Below are 22,175 nucleotides of genomic sequence, written 5' to 3'. Positions count from 1 at the left end.
ATAGATGTTTTTACTGATTTTTATGTCACAAGAAATTAGCAAAATTAATTTACTTAATACTTACTTTCCCCTTTTCTTCAAACACAACGTTTTCTTCCTTAATGTTTGAGGGCTGTTAGCAGTCAGAGATGCTCTCCGTGTCAAACAGGAAAACTTGAATGTTTTTTTTTTTTTTCTGGGTTGCAGTTAAGAAGGTAACAGGTAATTTTTCACCGATCTGCTTGTCACTCTGCTCGTCAATAATAAATCCTAAAATATATGCCAAGAGAGATTTTTCATCATCAAATATTTTATTTTTTATTTTATTTTTTTTCCTACTTTGACTGTTTAATCTCATAACACCCAGATTCAAAGTCACGGTACACCCCTTCAGTGAACAATGGTTTCGCCTGCTTTCCCGCCTAGATTTGCAGACAGGCGCACTTTCACTTTGAGTCATGTGTGCACAAACAAGTGTGGTTTGTTGTGTTGTGCTGTTAGCATGTAAGCTAATGCAGCTTTCCAACAACGACAGCTAGAAGTTTAGCCACAGTCTGTGGTGGAAAAAGCATTTACATTTTTACCCAAGCGTAGTATTAGCAAAATGTACTTAAAAGTAGGCTTCAGGGCATTCAATCGATCGCAACTGGACTTTGTCAGTTTGTCTTGAAATTCTTTGTTTGTCTGTCTTTAGTTTTGTTTTGTTTTACCCTAAAAATGGTGTGGGAATATGAAAGGATGGGTCGGAAAATGGCGGATTACAAAAACCGTCTCAGGTTTAACCTGAGATGCAGACAAAACAGCCTCACACCAGTAAGCCTACGCCTACGATCCACCATGAAAGGCTACAGGACCGACAAAATCCTGGAAAAGGCTCAAAAACAACTGCTGAATGAGAGAGTAAGGCAGGTCAATTTCACCATTGAAAGCCTAAAAGTGAAATTTGACAACCTACAGCACAAACTTATGTCATCACTACCTGAAGATGTCTGTAAGAAAGTCATAGAATTCACATTGAAAGCCCAACTTGCCCAGCACAACAAAACTAAAGACAGACAAAGAATTCCAAGACAAACTGACAAAGTCCAGTTGCGATCGACTGAATGCCCTGAAGCTCACAATAACCTGGATGAATGAGAATATTCACAGGCACGTACTTAAAAGTAGTTGTTGGTAATAAATAAATAAATAAATAAATAAGCACATTTACTCAAGAACGGTTATTAAGTACAGTTTTGAGGGACTTGTACATGAGTCTAACCACTTTCTACTTTATACTTAAACTCCACTGTAACTCTGAGGGAAATATACTTTTTACTCCATTACATTGATATCTAAAGTTACTTTATGTATAGTGTGTAAATGGTGACGTGGTGTCTAATATTTTAATCTTTGTCAGAGTTTTTGTACAACCATCCTCAACTTAACTTCTACTTTGGACATCATCGACTTCACTGACTGAAGTTTAAACTCAAGTCAAAACTGCTTCCTGATTCAACATTTACTATTGAACTTAAATCAAAATTAAAGGAAGTAATTTGAGTTCCTGGTATATAAGTGGGGAGCACTTCTTCACTTAAATGTAATTTGCAGAAGACTTCAGACTAATCTTAATGCAAATTAAGAACAATTTCAACAAAAAAAGACTGATCTTTTAGTTTTTACACACACACACTTTATTGCAAAGGATTATCCACCATAATTTTGTCACATTAAACACCTTTGTATTGATCCACAGCAGCATTAATGACAAACAGCCTGAACACACCTTTATTTTAACATTTGTATTTCTTCTGAAAGTTGGTTTAATGTCAGCAGCTCTGTGGAATCGACACTTTGAAGTTTTTATTTCTGATCAGTTTGTTTCAACAGGTACAAAACAAACATCAGAAACAGTGATGGAGAATATATAAAATGATAAATGAATGATCAGTTTATGCTGTCAAGGTGTCACCTCCATTATAATAATAATAAAGCATTATTAAGATGTTCAACCAGCTGACAGAAAATTGATGAAAATGAAGATGAATTAATTTCTAATTTTTCCCTTGTTAATTTAATACTAATTCAGTGATGAAATAAATGCAATGTTCAGGAGTTTTGAAGCGAAGTGAATCAACATTTGGTCATTTTCATGAAAAAAACAGTTTAAAGGAATTATGCAACATTTCATACAACAACAACAAACACCACAGCAGACAACAAACACAACAAAATTTTGAACTTTAAAATAAATAATTCAGGTGCCGCCTGACCATCTGCCTTCACTATGTTAACATTTTAGCCAATCACATTGCCCCAAACTGAGATTTAAATGACTCGTTGGTGAGTCAGCTGCTGATTGGTCTGCTCTAAAGGAAGTTGTGTGACACTGTAATGTAAACTTTATGGACAGAAAATGACCTCCAGCTGCTGATGTCAGGTCCTCGGGTTGTCAGGGGTCAGAGGTCAGGTCGCAGCTGCAGCTGCAGCTGTTTATGTGACCATGTACTCCTGCCGTTTGTTGAGTCGGACCTGGCAGAGCGACACAGCACCCACCGCCACATAAATGCCCGCGGCGATGAAGCAGTTGATCCCGACCTGGTTGTACAGAGCGTAGATGTTCTGAGGTGGATTTTTACTGCAGGAGAGAAGAGGAGGCAAGTTACTGCATCTGTCACACCTTTAATCATAATCAGATACTCCATTTCTGAGACTGAAATTTAATACCAAAAATCTGACAATATACTGTCTAATTTCACAATCAGTTTTGATGAAGAAATGCAAAAATTTCACACGGCCCAATCTGGCATCTTCAAATGTCTTATTTTCTCTGACCAACAGTCCAAAACTAAAAAGTTATTCAATTAACCATCAAGTATAACAAAGAAAAGCATCAAATTTTGGCATTTAAAAAGCTGGAACCAGTGAGTGTTTTGCCATTTTTGCTTATTTGATTAGCAAAACTGTTCCAAAATATTTTTCAGTCGTAAAGTGTGCTGACTGACACAGAATTCAGAAGAATAACTGGAGTGAAACCTTTTTCCTGAATCTGTTATGGAGAAACAAGCAGCTTTCTTTATGTTTCCTCTAATGGACTGATGTCTGTGATAGGCTCGAAACAGCCCAGCTTCATACATTGGTTGGGCTCTATTTTAACACACCAGTAATCCAAGATATTTCCTGTTGATTGATGTGTTTGTTTAATTTGCTGCTCTGACACTCACTCGTTACGAATGTCCTCCTCAGTGAACGGCACGTCTTCGATCAGCACGGCCGACTTCGCGCTGAAGAAGATTCCCAACATGGCCTGGAAAAAAACAACAGAGTTTCTCAACATGAGGCCATGGACACAGAAGCAGTAAAGCAGAAGTTAGAGGCAGCTGATGGTGATTTTAATGTGTAACACTATCAGTCAATCACCAGCTTCCTCTCAGAAACTAACCCACGAACTAGTGTGGATGTGTTTAAGATGTAAATGGAGCCGGATAAACACAAATTTTTACATTTTCTCAAATGTCTCATGAAGCATTGCAAATTAGATCTGAAGTAATCTGTCAATCAACAAAAAAACAAAACAAAACTTAACTGACTAACAATTTAGGCAATTTGGCCTTCTGTCTGTATTTGTCTCACTTATTTTTGAGACTTAGCTGCTGAAGTGGCTGCTGCAGAATTGTAACGTCCTTTTGGGATTAACAGGGTTCTATTATGAGATGAGTATGTTTCCTACCTCTAGCATCTGATCTTATTTCATCTGACTAAAGCATCTTATTAGTGGAAAAACTGACTTCCTACTCTGAAACGTCACGAGTGCAAAAATAAGAGTCACATGACTCTTTTCCAACTGTTTTTTTTTTCTTTTTTTTTGACACTTGAGTTAATTACAAAGGCAAAGATGTTCAGTACAGCCTAATTGATCGAAGTAGCTGTGGACGTAATTGATTACTGGTGCAATAATATCAGCTAACGTACAGTGTATTTAGCTTGGCCTACTTGGGCCCCGTCTAATTGCCGACACATATATACGTTCAACGATTACTTTGCGACAGACGATTTGATTTTCATCGTTTTAAGTGTCTCGTGAACTTCAAACACACGAAATTATAAAATTTTGCACGGAAGATATCCGATATGTATTCTGAATTAAAAAATCTACGTCCCTGCGAGCGGTTTGCTAGCTAATCAGTAACGTTACAATTGCAGGAAATAGTCCGCTCCCCTGCCAGAGATCCATTTGTCTTACCAGCATGATGACTCCCCAGATACTGATCACTATTCCGCACGCGGCCATCTTCGGCCCGCAGAAGAGAAGCGACGGCATGTCAATGTCCGGACTTGTCGAACAATCAGAAGCTGGATTTATTTTTGATTCACAAAACTGAGAAACGCTCCATCGAAGGACGTCAGTGCCTCACAGTCAGCTGATCCTCATCACTCGGTTTTACTCGGTGAATGTCGAGATCTATCGTGATCCGCAGCACAGAGACCAATGAAAATGTCAAATGTGACACGCCCCGCCTTTTCCTCTAAGACTGACCAATGGCGTGCAACTTCCAAAGTCGCGCAACATTTCCTTTATCCTTTCTACCTTTGTTGTACGATATCTGTATTTGTTTCTTCCTAATATGTAATATATAAACTACACTGAAGGATTCACGGTGTCTAATCGGATGAAGATTTTCCAATACTTCGATTTTTTTCAAACATTTCCGAGGTCTCAATGGAAGCCTGCTAACGACAACGAGCTAGCTAACGTTACAGAAGCTAACTTTAGCTAGCGGCTAGCTGTGCATATTCGTGTGATTGTTCTGACAAGAACAAGTTTAAAGAAAAGAGCTTCAACACCTTTATTAAAATGACGTCTGCCTCTGCGAAGGTAAGTTCTGACCTGCTTATTGTAGACTCACTTGTAAGAGTACGGACAGTGTGCATCAAAGCGAATCTTGACTTGTAAGAAAGCAGATCACACAGCTGTACACAAAACTCCACACAGAAATCTGTTAATTTAACAACTCTGCTTATAGCACAAATATAAACGTCATGAAAAGTGCTTTAACTTTTTTGATTATATATAGAGGTAGATTCAGCATACAGTTAATGCTCCAAACATGTACTCCTATAATAGAAATCCAAACTTTCCTGAATACTTGCACTATAATAACCATATAATGATGATATTCAGTTATATGAAAACTAAAGCGGCAAAATGTTTTTATTTTGACCTGTGATGTTGCCTTTAATTAACCAAACCATCACGCAATCCTCTTCACTGCAGGTGGGTGAGATTTTCTCAGCAGCAGGAGCTGCCTTCACCAAGCTGGGAGAGCTGACCATGCAGCTGCACCCGGTGTCAGACTCCAGCCCTGCAGGGTGAGACACACACACGACCGTTTCTTAGCTGAATTTACTGAAGAATTACTGCATCTTGATGTATACCGTTACTGTGATATAAAGTTACACATACTGTCATGGAAGATTTTGGACAGATCGCCCACCCTAGCTGAATGAATGTTGAATTTAGGAGTTCAGATTGTGATCACAATGTGGTGTGTTCATGTGTGTGATGAAGCTCAAGAAATGTTATCGTACAGTAATTTATTTTGTAATCAATGTCGTCTTCAGTGATGACATTATTAATCAAGGGACACATTGATCAATGCAAGTTAATTGTTCCGTAATTTATCACGTGAGCAATGATTGTGTGCTGAGCTGTAAATGCTGGCAGAGACAGAAGCAGATGCAGACGTCCTCTCTGTGTGCTGAATATAAAGTGTCTTCGTCCTTAGAGCCAAATGGACGGAGACAGAGATCGAGATGCTGCGTTTGGCGGTGCGTCGATTTGGAGACGACCTGAACAACATCAGCACTGTCATCAAAGAGCGCACTGTGTGAGTCTGCCTGTCATAAAGGAGCCGTTTGTCTATTATTCATGGTGTCTTGGGGCTATTTTTAATGGGTTTTCTAAACATTTAAGGATTCACCTTCAGTTGAGGTGAAAACCATGTAGGTGTACCATTTGGCCACTATGTCAAATGGCTTCAAAGCTCGGTGCACTTCCTGGTGGCTTTGTTGCCAGTCTTTATGCTGAGCTAAGCTAACCAGCTGCTGGTTTCATATTTACTGTACACACGAGGTATCAATCCGAACATCTAACTCTCAGCAAGAAAGCGAATAAATAATCCTGCACAAATCCTCTGAATATGTTCTGGGGTTGTCAGGTTTGATCTTCGCTTGAACTACATCTGCTGACTAACTTGTTGTTTAACAAGTAAACAGATAGAACCTGTAAACCAGGTGTTAGCACTTCGTCGTGTTCTTCCTCTGCAGAGCTCAGATAAAGAGCACGGTGAAGAGGAAGTTGTATGAGGACAGCAGAGTCCCTATTTCCTCTGAATCCCCGAAGAAGACCGTCAAGAAAACCACTGTCACCATGACGCCGACGCCAGCTCCTGCAGCTCCCGCCATGATTGCCGTGCCAACCTCGCAAGTCGTCGTGGCGACGGGCATGCAGAACAGCCCCTCTCTGGCCCCACCTATTAAGAAACAGAAGACTGCAGGTGAGAAATGGAGAAATGGCAGGAAGTGAGTTCTGACAAATGAGATTTAGACATGACGGTGACACTCCTCCTCCTCCTCCTCCTCCTCCTCCTCCTCCTCCTCCTCCTCTTCCTCCTCCCCCTCCCCCTCCCCCTCCCCCTCCTCCCTGCAGATGTGACGCTCAGCGCTCTGAATGACTCGGACGTGAACAGCGACCTGGTGGACATCGAAGGACTCGGCGATGGCTCCTCCAGCAAGAAACTCAACTTTGACCAAGGTCAGTGTCTCACAGCGGTTCACTGAAGGACAGAACACGTCTACAAGCATCATTTCATGTTCACGTCTCAACAGGCTGAGTTTCTATTTGAAGTGTTTACTTTTTCTAGTTGTCTTCTTATGTTTGTGTTTTATTCTTAATTATTCCTCTTGTTTGTTGTCGTTGTTGTTTTTTCACCTTGTTTGTCTGTTGATCCCTCTCTCGTACATCACTCTTTTGCCTGCTGGCATTCAGTAGATACAGTAGCGCTGTAAATTTACATTATCGATTAAGACAAAGAGCTGCAGATCGTCACATTTGAGACTTGATCTGTTTCCTCAGAGAGCCTGAACCTGGACTCCAGCCTCATCATGAACTCCAGTGACCTTCCCCTCCTGTCCCGCTGACCTTTGACCTCTCAGCTGCCTCCCAGGACTACAGAAACATTCAGAAGTGTCATTATTTTCACAAAGGTTCCTCTTCTTCTGTTACTCTCCTGTTACCTGACGTTCATCCGTCAATACTTGGACCCGATTCTGTGCATCGATGTGTTCATTTTAAAGTTCAAAGTGTAAGAAACACAAATACGTTTGGTTGAAAATGTTTCTTTGGATCAAATCCTTTACATTGACAAAAGTGACAGAAATAATTGAAGCCACCAAATTTAAAATAACTGATTTATTTTATTTTTTTTTTAAAAAGACATTTTGACTGATGAACTTCAGGTCACTTTTTTTTTGTTGCTTTTGTAGCAGAATTCTGTTTTCATCAGCGAGTTTTAGTTTTAAGGTCAGTTTCTGCTTCAGTCTGAAAAGAAACGTGTCAGTTTTTAATGTCCTGTGTTATCATGAAGAATAATGTAGAGTTAAAGGTCAGTGTTGACTTCATCTGCTTTAAAGTGTGTAAAGCTGCAGAGGCGCTTTAATATGAAGAAACAATGTGATCAGGAGGGAAATGAGTCGATAAATCATTCACTCAAATTAGTCATTTGTGCTTTCAGTACTTATTTCATCCTCAAACGAACATGTTAACTCGATTTAATTATTGTGCATCGACCTGTAGCCTCAGTCCAGGTAACATCTGAGTCACAGCTTCTGGTTTCTTGGAAATAAATATGGCGATGTTTGGAAAAAAAAAAAGAAGTCCTGCTTTCTGAAAATATTTATCCAGAATACTCAAAGACTCTTTGAACCTTCTGGATGGAAAAGCATTCGATCAGATGCACAACAAAAATGTTTAAACGTAATTCTTAAGTTGCGACTGTAATTCCTGATCTTGGCAGCTGTTATTAGTAAATTTATTTTATTACACTCTATGTAACAGAAACTAAATGTAACAGCTTCTTTTTATACTTAAAATGTTAAATATTGGAGAGAAAATCAGCATATACTAGTATGATTGATAATACTTGTTTTTATTTTGATTCACGTTGTACAAATCAAGCAAGGAGTCATTTCAAGCCGCCATCTTTGTTTCAATCAGGAAAAAGAGGAACCATTAAAGGATTCTGGAAATCAAAGTTGAGCAGGTATGAATGTTTGTGAGGATGGGAAGTGAAGCCCAGTGACACATAAGAGGCATGAAGTTTCCAGGAAGTCCTTTTTAAAGTCAGTCAGTTACCGTGTAAATTATATCAACAGGAGCTTGAAATATATCCACATATCAAACTGTGTTAGTCCACAGTGAGACCGACGGAGAGAAGGTGACAACTTGGCACTAAATTGATTGCAGAATTATTAAATCAGAGAATAAAATAAATTTACTGGACAGACAAATTACTAACTTGAGGGAAAAGTTTCCCTGAGACCAACCTGGACTTTCAAGTACAAATGGCATCATTATATGTATTTATTATTGTCAACAAATCCCATGTAAAGACCCAAACAAACGTTTTTCTGTCTCTCAGTACTTTCTGACTTCTTGTCTGAGGCTCTCAGCTGTAAGCCCATTTGTTTGAAGACGTGACTCTTAAAAAACACCTCAGAAATATAGTTTCATTGTAGTTTCAAATGAACAGGAGGAAAAAAATGCATTTTTTGGGGGACCATTTCCAGTGGCGGATTAATCCATATTGGCACTCTGGTCCTATTTGGGGCAGCAGGACGGTGTGTGTGTGGGACTGAGTCAGAATAGTGTGTGTTCGTGGTAATGAAGGAACGCGTCAGCCAGTGAAATGGTGTGACTCACTGATGTGTTTTAAATAGTTTTTGGCCAGCAGTGGAGCTCTGTGACTCAGAGGAAGAACATAAATCAGGCTTTGCTACACACACAATAGATACATTCACTGGTTTTTCAAACTGAACACGAGATTTGATCACAAGAAGAAATATCTGGACCAGCAGACTTTGTCAGCTTTTCTGATAGTCGCCAGTCATGATGGTAGCTGCTGCGAGTTAGAAAATGAGCTTTTTGACTTGAATATTTGATAAATCAGTGGCTGAGTGATGTAAAACACAATTTTGACTAAGAAAAAAAAACTAAACTCAGAACAAGTCGCTCGTCTCTTTTGTTTTTGTTGGATGATGTTTGAGTCACAGTCAGCGTTGCTGTATAGTTGGTTTGTGGTGATTAAGCTTACGTTTACACTTCGGGAAAACGCTTGTTTTCATGCGGATTGGCCTCTCGTTTACACGCAAATGGATTTTTTTTTCCGGGAAAACGATAATTTTTAATAACTCCGGCCAAAGTGGAGATGCAGGGTGATTCTGAAAACGTCGGCTAATTGTTGGTGTGTAAGCTGGGTTAAACAGCGTTTAACGTCACAACATGACTGAAAATACTTAACGTCATATGAGCGACCTATGTTTATGCTTGTGCCCATAGGTTTGGCATAATTATGATGAGCTTGACGGCGGATTTATCCGTGTTGTGTGCACAATGTTATTTTTGAAAACTGAGGGGCCAAAATATCTGTTTTCCAAAATACCCTGCAACGTGTAAACGTAGGCTAAGAGGTCTTTACAGGACCATTGATTTCTGTTCAAACCAGCTGCTGCCCCCCTATGGTGAAAGGACACAACTGCAAAATAAGATTAATTCAGAGTATTAAAAAACAGCAGCAGCAGATTGGTTTACTGGAATAACTAAAGCTGAAATGATTATTGATGAAATAGTTGATCAACAGAAAGTTTGATGGCACAGAAAATGAACAAAACACGTGATACAATACAGACTTTTATTGATAGTTTTCATATACAATATGTTTATAGTTTGTAGATGAATTGTTTCCACTAAAAACTAAAAAGTCATTCTGCGTTATTTTTACAGCCATGAGATCATCAGGAGGGAATGAACACTTGAATATAGACTTTTATTTTACAGTTGCATAAAAATACATCATCTCATTTGTCTTATGTAGAGAATTTGTCCAAAATAAAAGAAAGAAAAAAAAAAAAAACTATGTACAGTTTGAAAATACTTTTGTGAATGTTATTATAGATGTGCTTTTAGTTCCCTTTAATCATCTCCACTAAAACTCTAGCAGCCCTTTTTAAAGTTGTATCTCATTCTGGCAGATCGTGTCATTTTTCAGCACTTTGACCTGATATGTTAAAACAAACCTGACACCAGCAGCCTTGTTTTCGGGTCAAAAATCATCAAAGTCAAATGACATAATGCAGGTTTTATAACAGTTTTAAACAGCTTTTCTGCTTTCTACATTTAAAGTGCGTAAAAATTTCAAACTTTTGATACCTGAACAACGGAAATGAAGCCAACACAGAAAACTTAAAAACACAAAAAGTTTGATATTTTGGGGAAAAGTGTTTATCACTGGAGGCAAGTTAGATGAGAAGACACCAATCTCAGAGCTGCTTAGCTGCTTTTTTGACTTTAACTACACTTAAAAATGCTCTAAAAAGTCAACTTAAGTCTTTGGAGTTGTGTTCAAAACTACAGACAGCCCGAGGGCACGAATATTTGTAGTATTTTATTGTTTCCTCATGACTCACAGTTTCAAATTTCATGGCAGCAAATTTTTTTCTTTTGATCTGTGAGTCATACATTTGTGATAATGAAAAGCTTTTAAGTTTGGGAATCTGACATCAAAACCTGAAAAAAAAAAAAAAAAAAAAAAAAAAATTTAAAAAAATCTTTTTAATTTTAATCTTGACTGTTTTTTTGTTTTTTGTTTTTGTTTTAAGTCGAACTGAACTAAAATATTTTGGAAAAGCTAATTTTTACACGGAGATTATCAACAACTCAGAAATGTTTCCAAGCATGCAAGTTCATTCTTGACCTTGAAATAAATAGTTAAACAAAATAATAATTCCCCCAGAGCTTTCAACCATATATCACAGCCTTAGCAGATGGAGATCAACTATCATTAAAAGACGTACATTTACCCGAAGGACAACTGAGCGGACTCCATCCAATGATGACTGTAATATGCAGTTAAAAGCTCTGGAAACACCTACAAATGGGACCTTGAGTTAAGATTATTATGTCAAAATCTGTGGCCTTGTCCTCTCTGGGCTTCTGTAAAATAAACCTGTTCAGTCAGGTCAGATCTAAACTGCATGACGCGGGAAACTATGGGTAATGGCTTCAGTGTTACTATTCATGCTGAGAAATCACCGCGTTTTGCCAGAGTGAAATATCGCTTTAATACTGAAAAACATGGACTGGTTTCTCGCTACATGCTCAAGCTTCTGTCTCACTGACGATAAACAGAAAAACAGAAAGAAAGAACGGATGTTCTCCCACGCTCACCTCAGCATCAGGTCAGTAACCCTTTGAAGGACTAATTAAGGTGTAACTGGCATTATGAAAAAAAGGTAACGTTTATAATAAAACAAACTTAATGTCCACAGCAGAAAGCTTCATATCATCTTACATTTGTGAAGCACATGAATCTAAACATAAAGCAGGATGCTGAAAAATTCCTGAAAATCATATTTCGAGGGTAGAGAAAGAGTCACCAGGGCCCAGATCAATTAAGAGACGATTAACAACCATACAATTCCAGCGTGACTGGAGGTTTTTGTAAATCTTTAAAGTAGTTTCGGTAGATAAGCCATGTTGTTACAGGAGCCTGATTTGGTCTTCTTTAGACCTGCAGCTAATCATTGTTTTGATTCATCCTTAAATTGTTTAGTCTATAAAATGACCATCCCAGTTTTCCAAAAGGTTCGGTTTTGCCTTAGTAGAGTTTTGATTTAAATTCACTTGGCTAAAAGTGATAGTTTGATGTAAAACAGAGAAGGGATACAGATGAAGAAAATCTCCAATCGCACTGGAAATGTATATTTAATAAAAAAAATTTACTACAATGATTTGAGCCCTGAGACACATCTGCAAATCAGGGACTGACCGTTGTTCTGAAACCCTAATAGTGTGAAAAATGTTTCATTCCCGGAAAGCCTATTTATCTGACAGGCCAAAAATAAAAGCCCAGTGCTCTGAAAATACTCTCCCTGGTCGTCTTTCCTCTGAATGTCTCAGTGTCGGGTTAGGGTGAGGGTCTGTCGCTGGATGTAAAGTCTGAAGCATTGTCTATTAAGGGCAAAAACCTCGTCCATGCAGCACGATGGATCAGAGCACTGGGCCTTCAGGGCAACTGCCATTCAATTTTGGGACAACAGGCAACTGGAGAAATGGACTTTCTGTCCAATAGGACACTTTTCAGACTATTTGGGTTTCAGAATAATGGGTTGTTGAATGTGGCATCTGCAGACAAAGAGAGGGAAATCCAGCAAGGATATAAAGTGAGGAGGATGAGATAAAAACACAGTAATGAATACTGTTCTTCTTATATTACAGCTATTAAGATTTTTCTTACGAAACTCACTTTCTGATGAAGATTTTTTGGCTTAAAAACATTCTTTGAATCGAGCACCGAAGTGCAGACCGATGATGTTTACCTCCAGAGTCCACATCACATTTTGATCCAGCTACATTAAAAACGTTTCTCTCCTCATACTTAACGAACTGTGTGGGATGCCGAGTGTGCAAAGTTAAACTTAACAAACAGAAGACTGTTTTAAAGCTACACTTTGTGTCTGTGCAGCTATATGAATTTGGCAGCGTGTTGTTACCTCTGAGAAAAGTCTATCCTGCTTCTCGCCACTTCAAACTCTCTAAATTATTGGCAATTAAGAAAAACACTGTTCTTAAATGTTCTAAAGCTTGCCTCAATGTGGGGTTGAACCGCTCTCTCGTAACCTTTAATTGGATTTTTACGGCATGTTATCGTAAGAAATACATGTATAAACAATTTTGGAGTTGCATGTTCATTTGATCCAGAAATCTGCAGCCATTGACTTGTAATCTTCTTATCTTTTTTGTTTATTTGTCAGGTAGTGCCTGATTTATACTGTATTTTAAACGACTCCTTGCATTAAAACATTTTAATTTCTGAAAACTTTGGCTTCTTTACATAATGCAGTAAGCATAACATTCTTCTTGGATGTTTTAAAGCTAGATTTTCACCATGCGTGTATGGAACTGAGCAAGGGGTCTGAACTGACCCCAAATTATCTGGAATTATGCTCAACTTAAAGTGCATTTCTCTGAAACAGGATAGACTCACAGAGGCGGTAACATGTCAAGAAATAAAGCAGGAAAAACAGAAAAAGCAACACAACTTAGCAGTACTGTTCACTGATATGTTACTGATTACGTAACAGAAGAGGAGATTAAAATGGTCTAACGAACTGTGCAAAGTCATGACAACGGAAAATATATCAATGTTTTTTTTGTGGGTTTTTTTTGGAGGGGGGCATAAAGACACTTCTATAAAAAGAGCTTATAGAGACCCTATGTACAAACATATCTCACGGGTGACAGGCCAGGTGATTACAAAAGACCAGGTCCTTCTTAAAAAGAGACTCCTGTCAGCGCAGGAAGTAAAATCTCAGATCTGATGTTGAAATCGACACATGAGGATAAACAACCTGACCGTCGCGCCTCCAAAATATGATGACATGTTTAGGCACAATGATGAATGATAATACAAAACTGTACAATACTGTGCAAGTGCAAAAGTTGGAAGCAGAACCGCAGTTCATTTCTGAAAGCCTCACCCACGAACCACCGGCGCCTCCGACCCCTCGGTGAGACGGCTACGTGCATCCCCGACTCAGGGAAGTCAGTTTTGTGCACTCGTATTGAATCATTACAATTATTTCAGACAAAGACATAATTAAAAAATCCACATTGGTAAATCGTTGCTTATTGAAGTAGAAATAATATTTTTTAAGGATGAGTGTTGTCTGAGCAAACCTGGAGACTAACGTGGGGATGTGTGCGGAGCCAGATGATTGAAATTCAATAAATGCTCATTTTAAATTATTGCCCAGCCTTAGGATTATCTTTGACTATAAGTTAAGGGGATTTCTTTGAAGTCGAAAAATAAACGCCAGAGCTGTTAACACAAAAACCAAGATTGGTCCTGGTCTTATAAAATGAACTGCTGTAACTCAGGTAATAAATACAGGTTGACAAACCTTTTTCAAAATAAATGTAATAGATTCGTGAGAGGAAAACCCAGAGGAAGTAAGAATGATTGCCGACTGCAGGATTCGCCATGGTGTACAGGGATTTCTATGATGATCGAACTGTCTTTAACCAATCTGATGACCCTCATGGACAACATGGCTGATTTCAAGTAGAAGAGACTGAAGTCAGTCAGTCAGTCAGTCAGTCAGTCAGTCAGTCAGTCAGTCAGTCAGTCAGTCAGTCAGGGAGAAAACTAACCAGGAAGTGGAAAAGTAAAAGCATAAATGCACCTTGAGGAGGGAAGAGTGCGGTCGCTTCCTGCAGATTCAATATGTACAATCAAACACTGCAGGCTGAGGAAAACTGAGCACACATCAGTTGCTCTGACTCTCAATATTCACATATAGATACACTATTAACAAACAGACGTGATGCTGCAGACCACAAGTTCTTTACAGCTCTGCTGACTGAGAGCCACTTTGTAAAACCAGTCACCCCGTGAGAAAACCGTCCTCCCACAGTGAAACCATCGGCCAAAGCTGAACAAACTGTTGACAAATAATTGACCTGTGCCATTTTTTTTCTGATAACACGAGGAGGCTTCAGTCAGCGTGACTCAGCCGAGACAGACTACAGCTTTTCGCTAGAACACAAAAATCTTAGGTTTCAGTGACTGAAACTTTGTTCAGAGGCTGAATTTCATGTTTTCATCTTACTCAACAGCCATCAGTTTTGGCCTCACAAAAAGCTATTTCCCCTTCATATGGATTGTTTTTAAAGTATTTCATTGGATATTCAGGTTTTTGTATGTTTTGTAGACTAAAGATGCAAAATTCACCATCTTCAGCAGACGTTCTAATACAAAATGATAGAAACTGTATGATGTACAATAAGTGCATCATAGCGGTTGACTGATTTAAGTTCTAAGACAGATCCAACAGTCACGAACACTTTAAACTTCAACTTCCAGACCAGGTCTGAATAGATGATTTCTACGTCTTCCTGATAGAAAGATCAATACGTTTACATACTTGAAGGTGGAACCAAATGTTCCTGAAGAGCCTGGACTCCTTTAGAGAGACGACTCTAATCAACAGTCTGTAAACATTTTGTCGTCTCCTGCGACTACGTCTTGATTACAACTCAAGACCTTATTAGAACTTCCGAACCTCCAACTAGCTGAACAGAGAAGATCTGGAACTTCATAAACAGCGACAACTGATTGGTCAGACTGGACTTGAGCTGAGTCCACCAATGGGCAGCCCCGTTATTTTATCCATCCAAGAAGCAGCAAAATGAGCCGTTTCCATTTTAGGCTCTGACTTCCACGTTCTCAGAGAGACTTCTGGCTGTACGCGGGTCGTTCTGCGACGTTTGTGTGCTTCTTTCTTTCATCCTTTCACGCTGTATCAGTACAACTTCTGTAACAATTGCATTTTATTCCTCTCCGTAATGAATCTAAGTCAGCCTAATAATAATTAATCTAAGCCGCTTCTTTGATGTCCAGGTCCACAAGACACGTTGGGATTTGGGAGGTATGCCTGTGGCTCATCAGCTGCCCACAGTTACCCATAACACCTTTTTCTGTCAGGCTAGACAGGCATTTATGCGCACAGATGTTTAATTCCAGCTTTGACAACACCACCTGTGTGCCTTCAGTTTCCCAAAAGCGATGATACTGATGATGAGTCCTCTGTAAACCATTTAATTTGAGGGGGAGGATTTGGATTCATCCTACGAACCTTCAGTCACAGGATGAACTCCCACCTCGTAGCGCCCTCTGAAGGAGTCCTGCCCGAGCACAGTCCGACATGGTGGAACCTCTGAGGGATTAACTGAAGAGCGATGGAGCAGTTAATAAACTGAGTTGGTGAAATATCCAACCAACCAATAGGAACAGTTGGAGAGAAGATCAGAAACTTCAAGAAAAATTTCTGTCTGAATCTTCCGGGCTGAAAAAAAAATCCCAGAATCCAAAACAGACACTTTCCATGAAAATAAAGCCACTCAGAGCAGAAAACCAGGCGGAGGAATTTTACATCCAGATCTGTCTCAGCCCTCAGATCTTCATTTCCTTCCTGTAATTCTTCTGTCCATCCAATGTGGTCGCAGGAGGAGGCGGGATTTACAGTGTTACTGGCAGGTGATTGGAACAAAAATAAGGTATGATGATTGATGTTACTCCAGCTTTTTTTTTTTTTTTTGTCTCTGGAGCTGCTGGTCTGCGCCCACAGTGACGGGGTCATGACTCTGAGACAAGAGGGGGCTGAGGTGGGTTTTAGTGTCCAGGGTGCTGGTGGGAAGTGAAGGGGGTGAAGGAGGGGGGAGGAGAGAGGGACAGAGGACTGGACTGAGGACTGACGCCTCCAGCAGGAGGGGAGTCTGCCGCCGACTGAGAGACACTGAGGGGGAGAAACAGGGAGGAGCTTTATTCATGATTATTCATTTAGAATTTGACACTAATATGACTGATGTTTGCTCAAGGTGATCCTCACCTAACCGTGTAGCTACTGCGGTTGGCAGGATCTGTTACCCCGGCAACAAAAAGCTTCTTTGGGGGTCCATCAGACTCCAGCCCTCCTGAGAGACACAGAGGTTCACAAATGTACATGCAGAAACACTGGAAAACACTGTAGGTGGTGCACAAGAAGGCTGCCGTGGAGAATGCAGGCAAGCTGAATGTGAAGTTTGTTTGTTTTGTTTTTTTTTCTTCAAAAACTTTGCCGCACAAATGTTGTTTTCTACTTTGTGCTTTTCCGGTCTGAACAGATAAGCTGGTTGTCTAATAAGCAGTATGTTTTGGAAGGAGGGGCCAGGTCAGTCCAGGCATACCACAGACCAGCCATGCTGCTGCAGACTGCCATGTTTCAAATTTCAAAAGGCGAGAAGCAAAAGGCATCAAAGAGAGTCACAGAGAGTCTGACTGGCAGTCAGCAATGATACGTTTTACAATCACATGTTGCTGTTTACTACAACAGAAGACCAGTGCTCCTTTTAAATGTGTTCACATTTAATGAATAACATTGGTTCTCAGTGGTGGAAAGAAGAAGAAGCCTTTCTACCTTTTATGTTTTCATATTAATAATGGAACAAAAGGCTACTTGTATGTGGAAGGTGTTGCTCACAGTGCATTTGTTAATTCATTGTTTTGCTTTTACTGCCTACAACTTTTTATTTTGGGTTCAGTCTCATTGCTATCAAAGTGTTTTTGAGCAACAAAATATTTCCCTTGGTAGTTGCAGAAGACCAAAAGCTGAGCTAAAAGGAGAGTGAATATTGAGCTTACAGTCATCAGGTGCACAATAACACACCTCCAAATAAATGATAATGTTGCTCAGGCACCACTAGGCGTGTAAACAGACAACTGCTTTCCAGCAAGGTCAACATGTCGACATAATATGTCAGTGTTGTGTTTACAGCTTGTTTCCAACAATCAGCTATTTCAGGTTTAAATCTGGACATGATCTGATGCCCAACACACACATTAGTCAATTACCTTTTCTCTTGAGTGGAGTTAATGCAGGCCACCTCACAGTTGCTGGTCTGTTGGACAGTGAACAGATACGCAGGTAGACTGAGTCAAACAGGAGCTTCCACTAAATGCAGAATAAACCATGAAAAGGTTTTTCTCTCAGGTACCTGAACCTCCTGGTGGGACTTGGGGAGGAATTGGGCGTGACGCCGCTGTCCTGTGACTCGAACCACTGAAGAAAAAAAGGTTGAAAAAACTGAAAAAAAAAAAGTCAATCTGAACCCTCTGTGCTTTAAATACTACAATACCCATGAGCCTTAGCATTCTAGAAATGAACTTGGAGAGTAGAATGCTCAGGAATCACCATCAAAATCAGAGGCAGACGGAGAAGAAGCAGGTATGGAGATGCTTACCGCTGATGCATGGTCGTGCCACTGACTGACTGGAGGAACTGGGTTCAGACTGGAAGCACTGGGAGAGAGAGAGAAGGGGGGGTGTGAGTTAGACTAGGTTTAAACTTCAAACAGCTGAACAGTGTTAGTGTATGTCTTGTACCTTAGTCTCTGCAGACTCCCTCTGAGCGTCATCTCCATATTCTCCTCCTGCATTGAACACAAACAGCTGTTATTAACCTCCATGATGACCTGAGGTTCACACCTCTGCTGACCTTTGACCCCATCTACTCTCTGTCTTCACTGTCAAATTAAACTGCCTCAAATAAAGGCAACATCTCAGTATCACCTAAAAGTCCCTGTCAAGTTCATTTGACCAACTCAGATGGAGTCTCATCTGTCTGAACCTTCTGATCCAGATTCAGTCCAAATCATCTGCTCTGATCCAGTCGGAATAGTCTGATCTGGATTCTATTTGAACCCTTTAATCAGGATTTAGTTTTATGAGTATGATCCAACTAATCTCACTCGACACTTCCAGGTTCATTTTCAACCTGTAATCATGCTGTGATTTGTCATCAGAGTGAAAAGAGATGAACAGAGAAATGTTGTGGAGGAGGAAGAAGTCTGAACTCTGTCTGTCCTCACCTGCCTCTTCTGGTCAAGTCTGTCTCCGGTCAGGGAGAAAGGAGAGAGAGGGAGGAGCTGCAGGAGGAGGAGAAAGAGAAACAACCGATGAGAGTCAGCAGGTTAATGAGAGTCTGAACCGGACAGGAACTTTGTCATCAATGTTAAACACACTGACCTGTGAAGGGCAGCTGGGGTTGATGGACACGCTGCTGCGTCTGTATCGAGCCGAGGACACAGGACTGAAAACCGTCATCCCATCACTGACAGAGAGACATCAACAACAGATTTATAGACATATAGTAAGAGAGACATGTAGAACACATAGATAAGAGTCTTTAAGGACATAAGATTAACTCGACATGTCAACCTTTCAGCTGCTCGCAGTCTCTCTGTCTCTGTAACTGGCTCAGTGTCCGTCCTAAATTAAACATGTGACTTTATGAAAGTTCAGTTTTTGACAGTTCAGTAGGAAACAGTGTAGCTAGAGATGAACCAGAACAGTTTGTAGACTGAGTTTAACCCTTTCAGTCCGAGACCAAAGTTTAAATCTATAAACCTGCGCATTTTCTTTTTTTAGAAGAACCAGATCTGAAAATCAAGAATAATCTGATGTAAATAGTGGTGTTATAGATTTATGGTGGATTACATAAACGTAGAATAAATGTTGCAAAATGCTTTTTTAGCAGAATTGTGCTGATTACACAACAGTTACACAACTCATCAGTGACATCGGTGAAGTTTTTGGTGAAACTGACAGGAACTATGAGCTCACAACAGCCTGATAAATAAAACAGATGGGAATTTGTAAAGTAAAACAACAAAGATTTATTCAAAGTAACTTTTACTCAGGTTTAATAGGGCTGGGCAATAAAACGATAATGATATGTCTCACGACAGACACGTAATCAATATCAATAAAAAATGCGTTCGATAAAACGTTCGGTAATTTTTTTTCTTCGTCAGAAGAAACCTGAAGTTGCGAAGTGAGGTTGGTTGCATGAACAAAGGCACTCGCTCTCAGCTGACCAAGCAACGTAGGGAGTAATCACTGAGCAGTGGGAGCGACACGCTAACACGCCAATCATGTAACAGTATCAAGTTCGATTGCGCCATCTCGTTGTCTCGTGTTTGATTCTTCGCGAGGAGTGAGATAAGAAATATAAAGTCCTGCAGCGAGTGAAGAAATTGTCGATAAAACGGAAAGTCAGCTCGCCGGTATGGCAGTTTTTTGGATTTTACAAGTCAGACCATAGTCAGACCAATGTGGTCTGTAAATTATGCAAGACTGGTTTCGTAGTTTTGCAGGTTTTATAGTTCAATCAATCTTACTGTACTGTCTATCATGTTTGTTTGTATGTTACAGATGTCAAGTCTACCTCAGTTTCTGCTATGTTTACACATATAACACTGCACATATCTGAAAACATTTTATTCACCAGAAAGTGAATCAGCTTGTGAACTTGCTGCACTAAACCTGCAGAAAAAAGTTCTAAGGTTTCTCTCTGTTTATATTTTTACATTTATTATTTGAGTGTTTTCCATGGTTGTGTTGACATTTCCTTTCTTTTCTGCCTTGATAGCTGAGGGGATTATAATCAGAGGAAGGTTCAATTTAAAATAAAAATGTTTAAATTTAATGTACTTTTCTCCTGGTCCTTATTTTAAATAGGTCATAAAAATATCAATAATTATCGATATCGACCGATATAAAACACTTATATTGTGATAAAGTTTTCAGCCATATCGCCCAGCCCTAGGTTGAACTCAAATCAAACCTTCCACTTGACTTGCACTTGGGGTCAATGGTCAACCCCTTGAGGGTGAATTTTTTACAAAAGCATCATAACCAGTAAATAACAGAGGTAACTATCCACTGAGCTCTTCACAGCCTCTAACAAAATGAAGTACAAGGGGACACAGCCAAACTTTGATGCTCGTGTCAAATTGGACCATCATAATAACACATTTTGTTCTCATTTTGCTTTGCATTTGGCTATAGATATAATGATTGACAGTGAGCTAGACCAATTGTTTGTTCTGCTGAGACTGATACAGTGGACACTACACAATATATTTCAGATCTGGTGAAAGCAGATTTCACCTCAATCCAAAGGAAAAAAAAAAAACCTCAACATCTCAGACATGCAATCGCAACATGCGTTTTTACAACTTTTAAACTACTGCTAACTGTTAAGAGGTCTAATACGTAACAAATCATCAGATTTTATGCCAGCATATGTTCTGTATGTAAAATCTGAATCAGAATCTGTAGTTGTCAATGCAGTGGAGTCAAAATTTAATTTCACAAGTACTGCTTGATGCATTTTATGCCGAATTAAAGAGTGGCTCCCTAAGCATTAGACTGTGCTCAAAGTCGTACTTTATCACCTGCCAATGGCTCCCTATACACAAGGCAAATATAAAAGGAATATTCTTTGAAGACAATTCGGTGTTGCACTAGTAGATGTAATACCACTGACCTGACACTGGTGATCATGGGGGCGCTGTTCGATCTACGAAGTGCCCCGCCTCCTGCCCCGCCAGCTGCGCCTGCGCACTGGTCCACTTCCATCCGTTCCATACTTTGGTCCGCAGGCCCAGGCCGGCGGTGGCAGCACCAACTGCCGGCCTCCGACCTTTCGACGGCGGCGTCGGGCTCTACTCAAGCCCGGTGGAAGCCCGACCCGCAGGCCTCACGAGCAGCAAACCCAGAGCCGCCAAGTCAGCGGGCTGAACACCGAAGCTGTCCTCTCTCTACCGCATTTCCCTCAGAAAAACAGCTTATTCGTGTCTGACTGCGGGTCAGACCGTCATTTATTATTCGCAGCTACGCTTCACTTGCTGCTGTCTCCAACGCAAATTTAATGGCTGCGTAAAAGCGAGATAAAATACGAACCCCGCGCAAAAACACCCAAGATAAAGTTTTGTACGTTCATATAGTTCAAACTCACCCGGCTGTCCCGGCTGTGCGGTGAAACTTTTAATTCGAGTCCACGCAGGTGACGTGACTTTTAGGATTAGCTCTTGAGCTAACTTGGTTTGCAGTAAAACCTCCAGTCAGAGATCAGAAAACCGCTATGCAGCTGTCCGAAACAGGCGGACGCGGGCTGGTCACACAGTCCTCAGGGAGAGTCGGTCTCACAGGCCCCAAACACGCCGAACAGAACTCAGGAAGGGTCAAAGAATCACAGATAATTAACAGTTTGAAAGATTTTTTACAACATAGTCCTTGACCAAATAGAGGTAGTTCACCAACTGTGAAAACAGCGCCTCTCTCTGGTCACAAGGAGAACTGCAGTCTAGAGGACAGACAAGAAGTGAGAAAGTGACACTATCTTTCATTTAGAGACAATGAATAAAGTTGAATTTATGATTATTGACGTTTGTAAAGCTATTTTGGATTGTGTCACAGTTCTATCTTTGTTTTACTATAAAACACAAAGTGCTCATACATTTGCACATGGTTTAAATAAGTCAAATCAGTCAGTAT

The 22,175-nt window shown here is 40.0% G+C and overlaps 3 protein-coding genes across 3 annotated transcripts; 1 reads left to right on the top strand and 2 right to left on the bottom strand.

Annotated features, from left to right (window-relative positions):
• Positions 1–1,612: 1,612 nt before the first annotated feature.
• On the bottom strand, positions 1,613–4,413 carry rnasekb (ribonuclease, RNase K b). The gene is made up of 3 exons (XM_070982898.1): positions 4,205–4,413; positions 3,186–3,268; positions 1,613–2,599 (listed from the first exon to the last, which is right to left on the bottom strand). Exons 1-3 carry the CDS (start codon positions 4,280–4,282, stop codon positions 2,455–2,457), a joined length of 306 nt encoding a protein of 101 aa, XP_070838999.1. The 5' UTR covers positions 4,283–4,413; the 3' UTR covers positions 1,613–2,454.
• A 64-nt stretch (positions 4,414–4,477) lies between these two features.
• bacc1 (BPTF associated chromatin complex component 1) lies at positions 4,478–7,440 on the top strand. Its single transcript, XM_070982601.1, has 6 exons — positions 4,478–4,837; positions 5,237–5,331; positions 5,748–5,849; positions 6,289–6,518; positions 6,671–6,775; positions 7,097–7,440. Exons 1-6 carry the CDS (start codon positions 4,817–4,819, stop codon positions 7,159–7,161), a joined length of 618 nt encoding a protein of 205 aa, XP_070838702.1. The 5' UTR covers positions 4,478–4,816; the 3' UTR covers positions 7,162–7,440.
• Positions 7,441–13,464: 6,024 nt separating this feature from the next.
• LOC139344430 (P2R1A-PPP2R2A-interacting phosphatase regulator 1) lies at positions 13,465–21,963 on the bottom strand. The gene is made up of 9 exons (XM_070982600.1): positions 21,166–21,963; positions 18,861–18,945; positions 18,704–18,760; positions 18,219–18,265; positions 18,077–18,134; positions 17,831–17,895; positions 17,688–17,734; positions 16,687–16,771; positions 13,465–16,593 (listed from the first exon to the last, which is right to left on the bottom strand). The coding sequence occupies exons 1-9, from the start codon at positions 21,264–21,266 to the stop codon at positions 16,470–16,472; spliced, it is 669 nt and encodes a 222-aa protein (XP_070838701.1). The 5' UTR covers positions 21,267–21,963; the 3' UTR covers positions 13,465–16,469.
• Between the last annotated feature and the right edge of the window lie 212 nt (positions 21,964–22,175).

The sequence above is a fragment of the Chaetodon trifascialis genome, chromosome 16 (genome assembly GCF_039877785.1).
Source record: "Chaetodon trifascialis isolate fChaTrf1 chromosome 16, fChaTrf1.hap1, whole genome shotgun sequence".
Classification (NCBI taxonomy): Eukaryota; Metazoa; Chordata; class Actinopteri; order Chaetodontiformes; family Chaetodontidae; genus Chaetodon; species Chaetodon trifascialis.
The sequence above is the reverse complement of the archived record's forward strand: the minus strand, read 5'-3'. Positions and strand labels throughout refer to the sequence as shown.

Bases quoted from the DNA above. Each gene is read 5' to 3' on its own strand.
- rnasekb (XM_070982898.1), bottom strand. From the start codon at position 4,282: ATGCCGTCGCTTCTCTTCTGCGGGCCGAAGATGGCCGCGTGCGGAATA. The intron at 3,269-4,204 runs GTAAGACAAATG...GTTTTTTTCCAG, and splicing joins TCTGGGGAGTCATCATGCTG to GCCATGTTGGGAATCTTCTT. The intron at 2,600-3,185 runs GTGAGTGTCAGA...TCTCTCCTGCAG, and splicing joins GAGGAGGACATTCGTAACGA to TAAAAATCCACCTCAGAACA.
- bacc1 (XM_070982601.1), top strand. From the start codon at position 4,817: ATGACGTCTGCCTCTGCGAAG. The intron at 5,332-5,747 runs GTGAGACACACA...CTTCGTCCTTAG, and splicing joins TCAGACTCCAGCCCTGCAGG to AGCCAAATGGACGGAGACAG. The intron at 5,850-6,288 runs GTGAGTCTGCCT...CTTCCTCTGCAG, and splicing joins GTCATCAAAGAGCGCACTGT to AGCTCAGATAAAGAGCACGG.
- LOC139344430 (XM_070982600.1), bottom strand. From the start codon at position 21,266: ATGGAACGGATGGAAGTGGACCAGTGCGCAGGCGCAGCTGGCGGGGCA. The intron at 18,946-21,165 runs GTCAGTGGTATT...TCTCTCTGTCAG, and splicing joins CCCATGATCACCAGTGTCAG to TGATGGGATGACGGTTTTCA. The intron at 18,761-18,860 runs GTCAGTGTGTTT...CTCCTCCTGCAG, and splicing joins ACCCCAGCTGCCCTTCACAG to CTCCTCCCTCTCTCTCCTTT.